Source organism: Ostrea edulis, chromosome 8 (genome assembly GCF_947568905.1).
Source record: "Ostrea edulis chromosome 8, xbOstEdul1.1, whole genome shotgun sequence".
Lineage (NCBI taxonomy): Eukaryota > Metazoa > Mollusca > Bivalvia > Ostreida > Ostreidae > Ostrea > Ostrea edulis.
This window is the reverse complement of record NC_079171.1, coordinates 16,103,162-16,122,021: the sequence shown is the minus strand read 5'-3', so window position 1 is coordinate 16,122,021 and position 18,860 is coordinate 16,103,162. Positions and strand designations below refer to the sequence as shown.

The following is an 18,860-nucleotide window of genomic DNA, read 5'->3' as shown; positions in this document are numbered from 1 at the left end:
ATACTGACAGTACTTATACGTGTATGTATAATGACATTACTTATACGTGTGTGTATACTGACGTTACTTATACGTGTCTGTATACTGACGGTACTTATACGTGTGTATACTGACTGTACTTATACGTGTGTTTATACTGACTGTACTTATACGTGTGTGTATACTGACAGTACTTATATATGTGTGTATACTGACAGTACTTATATGTGTGTATACTGACGGTACTTATACGTGTCTGTATACTGACGATACTTATACATGTATGTATACTGACAGTACTTATACGTGTGTGTATGCTGACAGTACTTATACGTGTGTGTATACTGACAGTACTTATACGTGTAGTATACTGACAGTACTTATACGTGCGTGTATACTGGCGGTACTTATACGTGTGTGTATACTGACGGTACTAATACGTGTGTGTATACTGGCGGTACTTATACGCGTGTGTATACTGATGGTACTTATATGTGTGTGTATACTGACGGTACTTATACGTGTGTGTATACTGATGGTATTTATATGTATGTGTATAATGACAGTACTTATATGTGTGTGTATACTGATGGTACTTATACGTGTGTGTATACTGACAGTACTTATGCGTGTGTGTATACTGACAGTACTTATACGTGTGTGTATACTGGCGGTACTTATACGTGTGTGTATACTGGCGGTACTTATACGTGTGTGTATACTGATGGTACTTATATGTGTGTGTATACTGACGGTACTTATACGTGTGTGTATACTGATGGTACTTATACGTGTGTGTATACTGACAGTACTGATATGTGTGTATACTGACGGTATTTATACGTGTGTGTATACTGACGGTACTAATACGTGTGTGTATACTGGCGGTACTTATACGCGTGTGTATACTGATGGTACTTATATGTGTGTGTATACTGACGGTACTTATACGTGTGTGTATACTGATGGTATTTATATGTATGTGTATAATGACAGTACTTATATGTGTGTGTATACTGATGGTACTTATACGTGTGTGTATACTGACAGTACTTATGCGTGTGTGTATACTGACAGTACTTATACGTGTGTGTATACTGGCGGTACTTATACGTGTGTGTATACTGGCGGTACTTATACGTGTGTGTATACTGATGGTACTTATATGTGTGTGTATACTGACGGTACTTATACGTGTGTGTATACTGATGGTACTTATACGTGTGTGTATACTGACAGTACTGATATGTGTGTATACTGACGGTACTTATACGTGTGTGTATACTGACGGTACTTATACATGTGGTATACTGATGGTATTTATATGTGTGGTATACTGATGATATTTATATGGGTGATATACTGATGGTATTTATATGTGTGGTATACTGATGGTATTAATATGTGTGTGTATACTGATGGTATTTATATGTGTGTGTATACTGATGGTATTTATATGTGTGGTATACTGACTGTACTTATACGTGTGTGTATACTGGCGGTACTTATACGTGTGTGTATACTGGCGGTTCTTATACGTGTGTGTATACTGATGGTACTTATACGTATGTGTATACTGACGGTACTTATACGTATGTGTATACTGATGGTATTTATATGTGTGGTATACTGACTGTATTTATACTTGTGTTTATACTGACAATACTTATACGTGTATGTATACTGACAGTACTTATACGTGTGTGTATATTGACGGTATTTACATAAATGTATACGTGTGGTATACTGACTGTACTTATGTGTGTGTGTAAACTGATGGTACGTATAGCCGTGATATACTGACGGTATTTATATCAATGGACAATGTTGTTACCAGCTTTGTCAGCTGAACCAAACCATATTCCTCATGTAACCTATTTATAATTCTTTTATCACTTCTGGTTATATATATATATATATATATATATATATATATATATATATATATATATATATATATATATATATCATACAATGATTTCCCTAATATCCACAATTGATTGATACATATATAGGAATTAAGATTTATTTCTTCTTTTTTTTTTAATGTTTGACATTTTAAATCTGTAGTTTGAACAAGTTTTTATTGATTTTTATTATTCTGTATAACGACAATGTGTGTGGTTTTTATTTTATTTTAAATGTTAACACATAATATTGTTTTTATATGTCTGGCATATTAAAAGAGGTGGCAACATACATATTTTCTTTGGTTATTAATTAGGTAATTAATTAATTAATTATATTGAGTGGAAATGAGTTAAGTTTTTTTTACTGTCAACAATTAAAATTGATAAGTTACAAGAGGATGAGGATGAAAGTACCTTAATACATTTTAAGTATTGTAGGTATAAAAAGTAGCTTGCGGTGACAATAATTTCTTATTGATCATGTATCATGAAACTGTGATGATCAGAGAAAATTCAGATTAAAAATGTTAGAACGTTTATGCAATGAAAGCAAAGAAAGTTATCATCCACTCAAAATAAATCTAGGCAGTATGTAAAGAGTGGAATCACTGTAGCTCCTCACCTTGATGGTAGAAGTGGAGTTGTAAACATTTTAGGTAAGGCAGGGATTAGACGTGGTCGAACAAGCTTTTTCTTCCCTGTGTCACTAATAAGAAGGACAATCTTTTAAATAAAAGATACATACTTAGTTAAGTGAGTCAACATCTGATTCAAGAAGTTTTCCTTTTACAGTTTTATTAGCTGAGAATCATTGCTCCGTCTCTAAGTTGTAATTAATTGTTTAATGTTTTTCTCTTTAACGGTTCTATCATCTCGGTTTATCCCACGAATCAAAAGAAATCATTTTTGAGCAGTTAGCTTAGTTTAAATTGTGGGAAATAGTTTTACTTTAGCGTATTAATTTGTTGTTGTTGATATTTTTGGTAAATCCGCTCGGTTACACGTCACAAAACTATTCCTGCTTCTCCCTTTTTACTCTCCAATATTGTCGTCCATCTGGGTTACTTTCAATGTATCTGCTGAAGACATGCGTGGAAACACATAAAAGAAGACAAAATGTATTAAATGTATCATGTGTGGTACGTGACTTACTTTTAAATCATGTATTATCATTCGCATCATGCAATACATATGACGCTCAACTTCAATATTTGTTTTATCATATACTTCCTATTTGACAAGTGACTTGTTACATATCAGACTATTGAAGGAACCTTAAGTAGCTATCGGAGACGTCTCAGGTTTGACACTGTCTTTTGCGATCGTTCACGGGAGCATCAAACTACCAGGCGAGTTTGGAATTTCTTTAACCACGTGACTACACTACTGGAACAGGTGATACGTCTTGGAATTGGGAATATCAACCTTGATTGGATTTTTGCAGGGTCGTCCAATGCGCGATTCGTCGTTCTTCAGGTTACCCAAACTCTCCATGAATAAGGTCCATTGATGTTTGCATTGAATTAATTCTATGACCTGCACTCGTCCTCCTTCATGTTACCCAATGTATGCTATACATGCTTATAAGGTCTATTTATCTATTGACTAATCATGTGACCATTCAATGTCTGCATTTTGTCGTTCAAAATGTTTGATAGTGTTTGTATTTATTGTTCACCATGTCAACGTATGGATATATGAATCGTTTTTCTAACTAGCCAAGGTCCATATTCACCATTCAATAGGTCATCCAATACTTGCACTGACCAAGCAGTGGTCAGTTATCAATAGTCCTCCCAAGTTACAATGCCAACATGTGTACATCGGTAATTTGAAATCATAATGGGGAAAATCATTTAAGGGAAATTTAATACTGTTTGCAGAATTAAAAAAAATGTCAATGTATTTGAAACTATGACAATATTTCTTTCTACCTTATCTTTGTTGAAACATTTATCAAGCTTTTTTTAGTCTTTCTACATTCTACATTCATTTTAAGAACGCTATCAAAACATCGAGTATTCAATTTATTTAACCTAGACAAAATTGAATTTAAGGTCATATAAGGTAGGGAGTTCAAATTTTTATATAGGAAAATATCTTTTGATAACATTACTTTGAAAACATCGTTGTACAAGTTTAGGATAAAGTCAAGTTTGTTGAACTGTGACATTTACCTGGGTAGGAGATATTGTCAGTGGAATCTAATGCTTTACATTTAGGTTCAAGATGGGGTCACACAAGAAAGCGTAATTGGGATTAAATGTTTTACATTGGGAAATTCCAGGTGACTGATATGACATATGGTCACCATTGTCATTGAAGTGTTAATACCTGGTTTAAACCTAGGGTCATAGTCTTGTTACATTCGTGTATGCACAATGATATGTACAACTACTTTTCTAACATGTATGGTCGTTCTGGGATATTCTTCTAAATATCCAATTGAAAAGTTCAAATCAGAATTAATTTTGAAAAATTGGAACTCGGGTAGTTTACGACTCCCCTCACCATTCAAATGCAGCGTTAAAGGTTAGTCAAGTTAAACACAATCTAATTAAAGTAACATCGTATAGAAACATCAGGCTTCTGTGAAACCTCCTCCTCAGTAATTCTTCTTTCAACTTGCTAAGATTGCAGTGTGGCGATGTAAGGGAGGGGCTGTCCAGAATCCGTGAGCCAGGGGTCATTTATAGTGACCCTTGTATGAGGAAATAACCCATTTCGTTAGAGTCTGAAAAATATCCATTACAAAATTTAAGAAATATCACCAAAATTGAGGGATATGGATAGATATTGTTTTTAAAAAGAAATTAGTGTAGATCTAGGAAACAAATAAGGCCCACGCTTCACATCATTTTCTGATTCATTACAGTGATTTCATGCTGTAAATTGCATTACAAACCACCATAAAAAGCCATAGATCCAGAAAATACAGAATTCATGGCTGAGACTTCAACGTTTTCAAATTTACAGAAAGAATCACCGTGTATATCAAAGAAATCCGCTGCTTCAAAAAAAATATAATATTGGTCCATTCATTGAAGTAAACATTCACATTCAATTTGGGTTCAATGAATATTTATATGCAGAGACTCTGGGTGTTAAGGAATGTTAACCTTCAACCTCTCTCATCAACAATGAACTCATCCATATGTCTATATTGTTACGCAGGCAAATGTGCGTCATGTGAATTTCAAGTGAATTACTGCTCTCGTGAAATTCACGTAAATTGCATGTTCGTTTACAAATTTAGAAGACTAAATTGTTTTTCTATCATTTTGTAAAACATTCATATATGATTATATGGTGCTCATATCTGGATTTTTTTCTCTTTGTTTTAAATTCTAGCGTTTGAATATAACGTTTCCTGGTACATGTGTTATTTCAAGTGAAACGAGGATGTAAAGAGGCTCATACTTTTACAATATATCCATGCACACAGTGTGCGATGACAGAGTTCAACTCCCCAAAATGGGAACTTTTTTATCCGCCGCCAAAATCTAAAAAAGCAAAACGAGCGACGAACCTCAGTCAAGCAAAGATTTGAAAGATATAGATTATAAAATGTAAAACTCGACTTTCGCCAGAGAGCCTGTGCAAGAAAAAGACTACTTAAATCCCCTTCAACAAAATCGAACTCATATTACCAATGCTGGCTGTATACATAAATACCACAGAAACGAAGCAACAGAAAACTTCCGTAATATCTGTGGCATACTGACGGTACCTATACCTGTGGGTATACTTTAAATCATACCCAAGCATCCCTATTCACTAATATTACCATGACAGCTTGACTTTTGTGAAGGGTTTGATGCAATACTAAAATTAGAATTGACTAGAGAAAACGTTTTTTTGGAGAACAAATAAATGTTTAGAGAAATTATATGAAATTTGACTAACCAGACTCTTAGAACAGGACAGACATACCCGAGTCTTAAATCTCTTTGGCAACGGTGGTAGAATTATAGCTATAGATAACTAAAAACAATGAAATAGAATCCAACTTCCTCCACGCCTGATGGTTAAATATAGGACAACACTACATGTGCACAAATGGACATCTTTAATTGAACTTAACCTATATCCACTCGTCTAGATTTAATCTGAGGTAGTTTTCTGCAGTGTGGGTAGTACCATTCCCCCCTAGGTACACAATTGATACTAAGACACAAATAACGAAACCACTGAATCGAGCATTGTTAATTGTCACAATAAATCATTTCACCAGAGTACTGAAGCACCAGATTTTGTCACATTGAGCACATGTAGCATAAATGGACTTGATCTTGTTGTCTACTGTTTTGGCATTTGAGATTAGTAAACGTGAATATAATTTACCTATGAGATCAGGGAAAACAGGAGTGATAAATATATGTTTTAACTTGTCACAAATGTCCTGTTACAGTGACATATCAAAACTTATTTGTTCCTTGTGAAGGTCTTTTTCAGTAAAAACACGAAATTAGGCAATTTCCATTTAATATGCTCCTAATTTAGTCTGAGCTTGATGACAATACATGCGATTGTTGTCGAATTTTATATCACCGATATTATCCCTGACTAAGAAAAAACTGCTGTCATCAACTGCAAAATGAAGTGAGGACTGTTGTTCTGTACAAAATAAATATACGAACATTTAATTTCAACAACAAATTGACCACAACTTGAAAACTTTTCATGTTGAAATCCGCATGTAATTCATTTCAATTGCTTTATCATCACGCAATTCAGTTAACACAACTGTAATAAAAAGTTTGATTGCGGATTATATTTTCGGGGTATTCAGGTAAGAATTCTAGTATACCAGATTTTCAATTATTACCATTCATTGATTTAAAGAGAGACAAAAATTCATCACCAGACGGTTCAAAATACTACAAACTTACTGACTTTAGGTGTTACTGCTGTAGCTGCAGTTTCTAATCTTATGTCTAACTTCTTTTTCATTGTTTTTGCTGATGTGAAGTCAATGTCTCCTACAAATGTATAAGCCTTAATTTTAAATCATATTTTTGTATTATATAATACATATGACGTTAAGCCTCAATGTCTGTTTTGTCGTGTCTTGATACCGGATTCTTGAAGGAACTGTTACAACCTATCTGAAAGGTCTACGGTTTGAAACTGTCTCTCGGGAGCATCAGACTGCCAGGTGAGTTCAAGCAATCAACCAATCTCTTGACTGCCAGGCGAGTTCAAGCAATCAACCAATCTCTTGACTGCCAGGCGAGTTCAAGCAATCAACCAATCTCTTGACTGTCAGGCGAGTTCAAGCAATCAACCAATCTCTTATTTGTAGATTTAAAAATATGAATTAAACGTTTGTGTGGCAGAAAGTCGTTGTTTTAAAGGCATGTCATTGTATAGATAAGGAATATTTGACTAATTAGAGTCAATCTTCAATGACATGCATTGAATTGTCAATAAACAACTCATTTCACCATTTTGCAGTGGTAAGATTTTTTACAATAGATGCTAGAGAGTAAACTACAATGAGTCATACGTATCTCGTTATGAACCCCCTGTAGGCGTTCAGCAGACAGCTATTAGGGCATTTACTATTTGCTGGGGTACTGCTATAGTCTTTGTTTTTGGAATGATTGTGTCAGTTTTCATTCCTTTGTTGTACAGAAGACGATCTGGGTTCTAACCTGTGTATGCTGATTGATAGAAAGACAGTTTTTTTCCACCGCCAACTGCCACATTTATGTAGAAATATTCCATTATCACCAGTATATGGCATTATATTTCTCAACTAAGTCGATACACAAGAGGTTGTTATGCGTATGATAATTTTTTTTAAATCGAGACAAACAAGGTGATGTTATTCTCGTTTAGAATCAAGGTTTCGCAAATTCTATGATCGTTATAACTATATAGTTTGCCAATACAACCTCTCATTTGGTGAAATGTTGACAGAAGTGTTACATACCAACCGTTAGGCCGTTCTTTACATACTTATTTCGGATACGGATTACTTCAATCAAGATATAGGGTTTGTGTGACCGGTAGACAGGAAATGCTTAATCCTCTTAGGTGTGTGAAACCGCCTCTGGTGTGCCCAGGGATCCCTGCTTGCTACTCTTGTAATCTTTATAGGAAGTACAACAATGTTCGCTATCTTCACCTTTTATCATGCTTTCGAGTAAATGCTGAACATATCAGAAGAAAAAGGTGCTTCTGTATCCATGGTTAGATTAAATGAAGCAATTTACACATGTGTCTGGTTTAATAGTCATGTGATTTGGATTCAGCATTTGCATTTCTCCCGATTCACTTTTAAATGTGGTTCGGACATACAAACATTCCTACTGCACCTCAACAGCAAAATCAAAGCTATTCTCATCCCACAATTATTTTCTAATTTTCAAAATATACTTTGATTGATTGAATATTGTTCAACGTCCCTCTCGAGAATATTTTACTCATATGGAGATGTCACAATTGCACGTGAAGGGCTGTAAAATTTAGGCCTTTGTTCGGCGCTTATGGCCTTTGAGCATGGAGGAATCTTTATCGTGCCACACCTGCTGTAACACGGGACTTCGGATTCTGTGGTCTCATCCGAAGGATCGCCCAATTTAGTCACCTTTTACGACAAGCAAGGGGTTACCGAGGACCTATTCTAACATGGAACCCCAAAATATACTTTGAAATGTGATATATTATCAAGAATTGTTGTTAGTCATATCAACGTTATCATTAAGTGGCTATTATCTACCAAGTGGTCAGACGGGTTTGATCGGCGATATCCAGATAGCTCAGTTGCTAGAGCACTAAACAGGGTTCGAATCCCGGTCTGGTCCATGGTATTTTCCCATGTTACATTTAGTGCCGTGAGCAGGATATTCATCCCCTTAAATCATTTCACCTGTCAGTTCTAATGGCTACTTCATGACAACTAATGTAAAAGGGAGAGAAAAGCAAGAAAGTGTCGTTGGGATTTATTGCTTTACATTTAGATTCAAGGTGGCGTCACAAAAGAGAGTGTCATTGGGATTTGATGTTTAACATGGGAAAATGTAGTATCCTAGGTGACTGATATGACCTATGATCACCTTTGTACGTTACGGGATTTTACAATCCATTCGTGTTATTTGTAATTTAGAATTAAACTTACAATATCCGGTTTGATATGCACGTACTCCCAAGTTGGCGTAAACGATGTTATGTCGACCCTACTTGAGCCCGTCAATGTGTGAGTTATCAATGTGAAATAGTGTTAATAATTGTATATTGTCAACAAACTATCCGAGATTAAATAAGTGTTCTTAATTATTTACAAGGTTGAAACCAATCAATGTTACTACATGGCGGCATAGATGAATTTATGAGTGCAACAACCTCTGTCATTGAAGTATTAATGCTGCTTTCAAACCTAGGGCCAGACACTTGTTACTTTTTCATATGTACAATAATATACACAACTACTTTTCTACCATGTACGTTAGTTCTGGAACATTCTTCCTAAAACTCCAACTAAGGAAACGTTTGAAAATTGGAACACGGATAGTATACGACGTTTTTCCCATTCAAATACATATTTAAAGGTACGTCAAACCAATAACAATGTCTTTAAAATTACATTGCTTAGAGACATCACTCTTCCGTGTAATACCATCCTATCTAATTCTTCTTTCAAATCGAACTATGAATAGAAAGACACGTAGAGTCACAGAGAACTTTTACATAATTTGATTACAATATTTCACAAACAGCATGTTCAAGCACACTCGTAGAAAAATAGGTCTGCCACAACCCGCTGTCCAATGCCAAAAGTTTAGTTTGACCAGCTAAGTTCGGTGTTCCTTGGATACTGGCGATGTAAGGGGGGGGGGGGGCTGTCCAGAATTGGTGAGCCAGGGGTCTGTAGCAGTGACCCTTGACCCTTGTATGAGGAAATAACTCACTCCGTTAGAGTCTGAAAAATATTAATTACAAAGTTTAAGAAATACCAAATCAACATAAGCGGATACATACAGTGTATATATTTTAAGGAAATTAGTGTAGATCTGGGAAACAAATAACACCCCAGCTTCACTTCATCTTATGATTTATTACAGTAATTAAAAGCTGCAAATCACAACACACCATTAAAAAAAAGCCATGGATCATCAAAATACAGAATGTATTCTATGGACTTGAACTTTCTCAAATTTTCAAGAAAACAAATTACTGTGTATATCAAAGTAATTCCTCTGTTCTATAATGATATTGATATATTTTCCATAAATTTGCAGTTCACGTTCATATATTCTGGTTCAATAAATTCATTTATTATATAGCTAATAAATACTCTATAACTCTATAATAAAATGTGCGTAAAATCTAGAGAATGTTAGCGTTCAATATCCTGAGAATTTATTGAACGCTAACTTTTCATTGCGTAAATTGTGTGCGCCCGAAACATTCCGAGTATGAGCGTTCAATATTGACATTACCGTAAGGTAGCAGGGGACAGTTTCGTACTATAGGCCCGGTCAACTTTTTCAAAAAATGGAAATACCCTATATTTGAAGTGATATTACATGTGTAAAAATGTATACAATAATTTTACGATGCATGTCAAATGTAGCTGTCAGAGTGCTTAATACAAATGTTGATATACATGTAGGTGTCACCACGATTCCTAGCATATAGATAGGTGCAAATACGAAACTAAGACACATGGTCAGTTGAAATTCCGGTGAAAACACGCAGGGTCCAGCAAAAGGTCTGTAGCTGTGAGGGAAAGTGGATGACCCCATATGAGAGGTAGATTTTTGAGAAGGGCAGATAGGGTTCTTGATTGTGCACATTGTCTAAATCCCCATGTTTGGTACTGTGATGGTGTGGGGTGGTGCGGATTAGCCTAAATGAGAGAAAATCAAAGCAAAAAAGGGGCACCTGCTCAGATCATGTTTTGTGCATCAGCACCAGTATTTATAGATTACATGTAATTTAGAGTCATAATTTATTAATTATACTAATATGAAATACAAGTATTGACATAAAAGGGAAATATGATTTTTCATTAGTTTGTCATAATCTGACTTTGGTGTATACCCCTTTCCACATGCTTCAAAACCAACGAAACTGTTCCCTGCCACCTTACGACGTAAACAAACCCAAGCCAAAATGGCAGACGACCGACCGAATCTGACAGAGGCGGTTTTTTATATCATGCCAGAAGAACTTGCCGACTTATTTCATAGTGATTTGCCGTTAGCTGACACTTTTGCATCTGTGGACAGAATCCACATGTTTATAGATGAACAGAAAAAAGAAAACACCTTGGGATATAAAAAATTTTCACAGAGTATCTATTCGGACAAGGGAAATTCAGATTGATTGAAAATAATCCGCCAAAAGAATTGGACGTTTTATTATCAATTTTTTACATCGATGCGCGAAAGAAGGACGGTGATGAATACGAACCAGGATCCTTATAGTCCATTAAGTGCAGTTTAGATAGATATCTCCGTGACCATGACCGGGATTATACTGTGAGGGATCGGATTTTTTTGTTGGCTAACCGTACTTTGAACGCTAAGAAAGTCTTTATAAAGAAAGAGGGAAAAGGACAAAAGCCAAATGTTTCACGAGCTGTGACAAAAAAGGAAAAAACATGATGTGGGAGAAGGGGCAGCTGGGAGACAAATCACCTCGAGTTCTTCAGTTTTCATTATGGTTCTTTAGTTTTCATTATGGTTCTTTTTTATCAAATTCTTTGGACTACGAGGTCGACATGAACACAGACAACTGTGCTTTGGTGATGTTGAACTTGGAAGTGACCCAGTCACTAGTAGAGAGTACCTTGAATTTAATGAACGTTTGACGAAAACAAGGGGTGATACTGGTAAAGTAAACACGAGAAAAGTCAAAGTCAAATCAAAACTATATGCAACTGAAACAGATCGAGATCCAGCTGAACTCTACAAAACATTCATAAAGCAACGTCCGATGCAGGTAAATTCGCCCAACAGTCCATTTTACTTGGCATGCATTCCTGAATCCCGAATACCTCCTGGTGCTGACATTTGGTTTTATCCTAAACCAATGGGGGACAATTACTTAGGAAAACTTATGTCAATGACCGCTAAGGAATGTGGCATAGAACACAAGACAAACCATAGTGTGCGGAAAACTTGTGTTAAAACACTTAGGAAAGGCGGAGATGCACGAGATAAAATCAAACATATTACAGGCCACAAAAGTACACACACATTGGAGTCGTATGACGATGGCTTGTCAGACGACGAACAAATTATGATGTCTGATATTCTGACAGGAAAGGATGAAGCTAAGCCATATGCTCTCCGAACACCTGTCCAGGACAATATTCCTTGGATACAGTTTCTACCACAATTACAGAGAATGATGCTCAATGCCCTCAATCTACTCACAGTTCTTGTCTCGGAACAGGGACACTTTCGAATTTGTTTGGTAGTGGGACTGTTGTTCACAATTGCACATTCAATATCAATGTCAACATGGCACAAGGATTTCAGAAGTGAAACTGTGATATCTCTGTGTTATAATCCATGGCCATAAACTGTGACCTCTGTCACAATTGTGACACTTAATGTTTCATTATAAATAATTTCTCTGTTTGTGTTGCATATCAAATGTTAAACTTGTTAATTAAAATTGTCCAATTATATTTGTTTTATTGTTATCTTGTTATTTGATATATTAGATAAAATTGAAGAAAAAAACTACTATGGTTTGTGTTACTTAATTCAGGATGGTAGAGTGTGAAATTGTGAATAAATTAAGGATTTATTGCACTAAAAACAAATATTCATTTCATTTCCTTAAACAAAATGTTTTACTGCACCTAAATTATGATATCCCTATTCACAAAATCAGTTGCTTCATGCATCAGTGACGGGTTTAATATTGAACAGTTAAGAAATGCATGCTGATTTTGCACACTTACACCTTAGATGTCAATTGTGATGAATTCTCGTCTATTTTGGTGTATTTTGAGTGAAAAGGGATATGATTAAACAACTAAATACTATAATAAAAGGGTTATTGAACTGAGATAGGTGAATATTGGCACTCGCAAGCTCGTGCATTTTCACAGCCAACTCGTGCCAACATTCACCAATATAAGTTTAATAACCCTATAATATTCATTCATTTACTATATGCAAATCCAGGCATGTTATGGAATGTCAGAACCTTCACCGCCTTTAATCAACTCATCCCTATAATGCTTCTATTGCTCAATTACAAATATAAAAGACAAAATCCACATGAAAGTATATTTTTGATCATTTTGTAAAACTCGCATATCTTTTTGTATGATGCTCATATTTGAAATAATCTGTCTTTATTTTAAATTGTAGGTTTTGAGCTAGGATGAGATTGTTTGGAAAACATTTCCTCGGACATGTGTTATTTCAAGTGAAGCGACGATGTGAAGGGGCTCACACCTTTACAATATATTCACACAATGTGTGCTGTTGAGGACCTGAACAAAGTTCAACTCCAGAAAGTGGAAAGTATGTATATGTCGACAAAATATAGAAATAAAATAAAATGAGCGACGGAACTTCACTTTAGCAATGATGTAAAATATACAGATTATGAACTGTAGAACTCGACTTGCGCAGACAGAGCCTGTGCCAGAAAATGACCACTGAAATTCACCTAAAAATTGAACCTTTATAACCAATACTCACTGACCTTAATTCTCCATGAAATTGACCTAGGATGTAACAAGAGGCCCGCAGGCGTTATATCGGTCACTTGATTATCAGTTAAAAGTATCACGTGACTAGTGCCAAGGGCCATTAAATCCTGTTCTGCATATCTAAGCTAAATTCAATATTTAGCAATAGTATAAAACAAGATGTGTTCTTAAAACTTAAATACCATCGAAAGGTTTTGATGAAAGGTTTTACATTAAATGACATATGTAAGATTAACACGATATGACTAATTTGTACCTGTCCTAGACTCAGAACCCCGAGGTTGCAAAATTCATGATTAGTTAGTACTTTTAACTGATAATGCTGCTTTTCCTAAACATGCAATTAGTTTTTATCGTGTAGACGAAAAACATATAGTAGTCTTTCAAGTAATAAGGGCAATAACCACACCACATTAACTGTAGTCCCACTCTGGAATCAAAACCGTTACCCCCTGAGATCAGAAATGTACAATTTTGGTAAAGGTCGACTTACTTCTTCTAAATATCTGTTTAGTTACAATTTAGTATTAATAGCATTAAATTAATTAAATGTTTTACACATATACAATATAAAACTAAGTTTTGAACCAACCCTGACGTCAGAACATTCAACCCGGGGATCATGAAATTTACATGTTTGGTAGAAGACTCCCTGCTCTACATTACAGTCATCGTCCAAAACCCACGTTCGATCACACTTCTTTTACCTCCCGTGGGACACAACGCCGATATTTTCGCTGGAAGGTGTGTCTCGGTTTCTTTGTGGGATCGGTCGCATTACCATTAGTTATTGCGATATTCAAGCTATATACATGCTTCTGTCGACAGGGGATGCTTACTCTGCCTAGGCTCCTGATCCCACCTTTTCTTATATAACATTTATTTCCCAATGGTTTACTGAAATTCTCTTTATTTTTTCTATACACTCCAATTTATCTATAAAACTCTATACTTTTACCAAATGAAGCCTATGATGATAAGTGCTCACATATTGCGCCCTGTAATTAAACTGCATTGCGATCGCTGACGTACATTATCCCAAATTGGTATGTGTTATGTGGTACCTGGTAGTTACTGTGTGTGTGGAGACGCAGAGGATTATGGGTAGTATGCACTGTCCGAATGAAATTAGATTAATAATTTTATTGATATGAAAGACGTATATACATGTATCAATTTACCCGCAATTTTATATAAACATTTAGTGTTTTGGTCAATAATTCCAGAAATTCATCTGTAACACCCCAAAGTTGCAACTCATTAGTCAGTTTAAGTCTTTTAACCTATCAAATTCCTTACGAGTTTTTGTTGTAAATTAAGTGCAAAAAGGGTATTATTTGCAGTCAACTGACATTTAACCTTATATATATATATATATTGTCACAGGACAAGGGGACATATTACATTAGAAACTAAACCATTAGATAAAAAAATACATTATCGATCAAAAACTGTAATTATTAGAGAAAGAAATTCCTACATAAGACGAAATGATTCAAATAATATGAAATTAAGCTTGTTACTGTATCGTAAAAACTATATAAATGAATTGCTGAATAAAATCAATAATAAGAAAATACTATCCTTAATAGGTATGCCACATCTCTCTCTCTCTCTCTTTCTCTGTGTGTGTGTGTGTGTTAATTATAATTAATTTGATTTACACTGTAGAAAAGAACTCACTCATTAGATTGACAAGTGCAGTATTTTCCGCCGCTGAGTTAACGAGGAGGAGTTCCCCGCCATCACTTGCACATTGAGCTGTCATTTGGCTGTGAGTTACTGGTGGTAACATGGATATGTAGGTCTTGATACATCCGAGCACGGGGTCAATGGCGTAACCAGGCCGTGTGCCTTGAAAAGAAAAATAAATCTCTTTACGATTTGAAATTTCCCATTTTACGGATATTTGCGATCGCACAAACGATATGGTGCTCGGTACAAATAGTGTTCCAGGGTATTGCAGCGTTCGTTACAATACCGATAAAACATACTATTAGCTCTTCCCGCATCATCCTACAGGTAAGCATTGTATCTTCATCAGGTAAATCTGTAGTTAAAACGAAAAAGAAATCCCTCCCTGTTCAAAGGCCGTAAGAGCCGAACATAGACCTAATATCGCAGCCCTTCACTAGCAATGGTCATGTATCCATGTGAGTGACAAATTCTCGAGCGGAACGTAAAACAATATATAATCAATCAATAAAAACCAGTGTGTAAAGAATGACCTAATACTCGGTACAACATTTGACCCAATGACGGCTTGTATTGGCAAAATAGGTTGTTAGAACGACCATAGAAATCGTGAGACTATTGAAATCCCTGTAACATCAACTTGTTTGGCAGAAGCCTGTTTCCATTAAAAAAATGGTCATACGCAGAACAAGTTCTTGAAGGACATGAACACCACATACATATCTATCAAAATACCTTTCCAATATGTTAAAGAGTTATCAATTCACCAGCTTGATGTCTTACTTGATAAGTTTGTTTTCAGTTTCATAAAGACCTAATGTTTGTTTAATTTTCTATTGACTTGTGTGTTTTGTCTTTTTCTTTCCCTCCGAAATGCACGCGTGACAATAGCTTGGCAGATGGCCTAGTTGTCAATAATTTAACGTATCAGAATTTGTCTAATACAAAAAATAAATAATGATTGCACTGTTTATTTTAGAAAAACAGCGCCAATTACAGATGTATAAAGGAATAACATCACCAAACAGTTTGTAGACAGCAACTCATATAAACATTATTTACTCACAATATTGCCGATTTCATACACGCTTTACTCGCTATATTTGAGTATTTACATCGTTATATGTGTGCACTGGTGGCAAACACATATAAAACTTGGACAACTTGTCAACATCGATTTAAATGTTGCCCATGGTAGATAAATTAGGCACTTAAAAGTTGAATTTTTAATCATATTTTGCAGTACTTTCACAATCCGAAGGGTGCATGTGACGTCACTGTACCACGTGATTACCTACCTATTTAACTTGACTTTTTGAAATCGGGGCTTAGATTTTAGTCTGTATTGTGGTTCATCATCGCAAAATTTCGGCGAACGAACTACTAGAATTAATTACTGTAAGCATAAAGAAAGCGAAATGTATGTAATGTTGTATACTTTGAAAACATGAGATATGTCCTTTAAGCTACAAAAATTGCATATTCATATGAACGTTAAGGTCCATGGGCCTTTGCTTAAGGAAATAATGTAGCGTTAACAGCTGTAGAAACTAAAACAGACGAGGTGCAACATAGTGCAAACTCGAATGTACAACTAGACTACATATGAATGCTGAAATATTTAATCATTGTGCTAAAAATAAGGAGTCTGTACCATGATAATTTTCTCTTTAAAATACGTCTATACCTTTCATGTGGAATTTCCATAAATCTTTAAAGATCTTTTTAATCTCATTGTGCTATCTTTATTGAACGATGTTTAAACGCCTCCTGTTATGACGAATAAAAGTATTCAATTACATGTCCACCATTGATCTTTCCTGCATTCACAACAGCAAACGGAATATTTCAGCGACTGAAAAGGCACTGACACAAAAACAAATGATTAATAATAAATGTCGGCATATTACATGCTAATGGTATACAGTTGAAACAAAGAATAAATTTCAATGTTTTTTGGGATATGGATATGGCAATTGATGAATTTCATAAGATAAATTACAAAACGCATACTGCAATGCCATTTCAAACTATATCGTAATAATGCATTTAAAATTCCGCTGTTAAATGTTTGTCAATAGAATTGGTTATTGACATATACAAAGACATCTTGGATATGTGCCATTACCTTTTGCGCAGTTTTTACACCGTTACTCTGTAGACTACGCTCCCACAGATCAGAAATATGGGTAACACCGGGGGTACATTAAGTCCTGCTGATAGGGAGTTCCAGGGAAACCGATCTGGTTAGTTTGTTTCGGTTTTTGTTCTGAGATTCCTTTTTTTTTTTTTGTAAAAAAAAAAAAAAAAAAAAATGAAGAATTCTCTCGGTTTAATAAATTTTGTAAACACTATATTTTGAAGAAATGCGTTTCATCTATCTCTATAGCTATGATGTTGAAAGTTTCACTTTGTTCTTTTGCAAACAAAATATATGTTTCATTGATTAAGTGATTTTGTAGTCTAGCATTTTTACCAAAAATTGTATGAAACTTCAATGTAAATGTTTTGATACAGATAATACAATTTCGTTATCATGTATTTGTGACAGGATGGAACAAGGCACAGAAAATGAAAATTAAAGTTGGTAGGTGCTCTATAATGTTCTGTTTGCTTTTAGATTACATAAGTTGGGCTTTGTTAAATGTTTGTTCAAAGTGAAAGTGAATCTGATCTAAATCCTTGGTATTGTTTTATTTTAAGACGGCAGTCTGAAGGAAATCAGGATGATTGTAGTTGGGAAAATGGGCGTCGGTAAAAGCGCTTTCTGTAACATTCTTCTTGGCTCAGCCAGATTTAGGTCCCAGGATTCTTGGAGTCCTGTGACAACAAATGTTCAAGCAGGTTGTGTGGACAGAGGCAATAGAAACATATTTGTTATTGATACCCCTGGTTTTAGAGATGGCGAGAAAACGAGCGATCAAGAAATTGTGGAAATGGCCGACCACATCTGTGAACATTTTCTTCGTATATCGCCAGGTTTTCACTGCATAGTTTTGATGTTAAATGCTGACGAGCGCTTCAGTCGTGAAGACAAAGAAATAATCGATGATGTTAAGAAGGTTTTTGGTAATGACGTCATGGATCACATGATACTAGTTTTCACTCGATGTACAAGTGATGATGATTTGAGTAAATTAACAAAAACAACAGATCCCGACTTTAAAAAGTTGCTTGAAGAGGTCAAAGGTCGTGTGTTTGCAATTTTTCGCGACTGTGCAGACTATAACAAACAAGAACGTGTTAATAGTTTTTGTAAAATGGTGGACGATTTGTGTAAAGATATAGGGGCTCTGTACACAAATGAGATGCTTCTCGAGGCATGGCGGGTAGTAGAGAGCGAGATTAAGACTCCACAGGATAGACTGAAAATCAAGGACCTTCAGAAGAAAATAGACAGTCTACACTTAGTTAGATATTTCTTAAATCTATTTCGATCATGACATTTTGAAACTCTGCTTCATGATTTTAAAGTTCACACAGTGAATTTTTCACTTAGAATTTGGAATAGTTACTTTTGTTATAGATATTGTTTACTGTAGATATTTGCAATAAAATGCTGTGTGCTGCACATTAACACATCAAAA

General features: G+C 35.2%; 1 protein-coding gene across 1 annotated transcript; it reads left to right on the top strand.

Moving 5' to 3' along the window:
* Positions 1-17,378: 17,378 nt before the first annotated feature.
* LOC125661503 (GTPase IMAP family member 7-like) lies at positions 17,379-18,860 on the top strand. Its single transcript, XM_056147024.1, has 3 exons — positions 17,379-17,519; positions 17,825-17,860; positions 17,977-18,860. Exons 1-3 carry the CDS (start codon positions 17,459-17,461, stop codon positions 18,714-18,716), a joined length of 837 nt encoding a protein of 278 aa, XP_056002999.1. The 5' UTR covers positions 17,379-17,458; the 3' UTR covers positions 18,717-18,860.

Bases quoted from the DNA above. Each gene is read 5' to 3' on its own strand.
- LOC125661503 (XM_056147024.1), top strand. From the start codon at position 17,459: ATGGGTAACACCGGGGGTACATTAAGTCCTGCTGATAGGGAGTTCCAG. The intron at 17,520-17,824 runs GTTAGTTTGTTT...TATTTGTGACAG, and splicing joins GTTCCAGGGAAACCGATCTG to GATGGAACAAGGCACAGAAA. The intron at 17,861-17,976 runs GTAGGTGCTCTA...TTTTATTTTAAG, and splicing joins GAAAATGAAAATTAAAGTTG to ACGGCAGTCTGAAGGAAATC.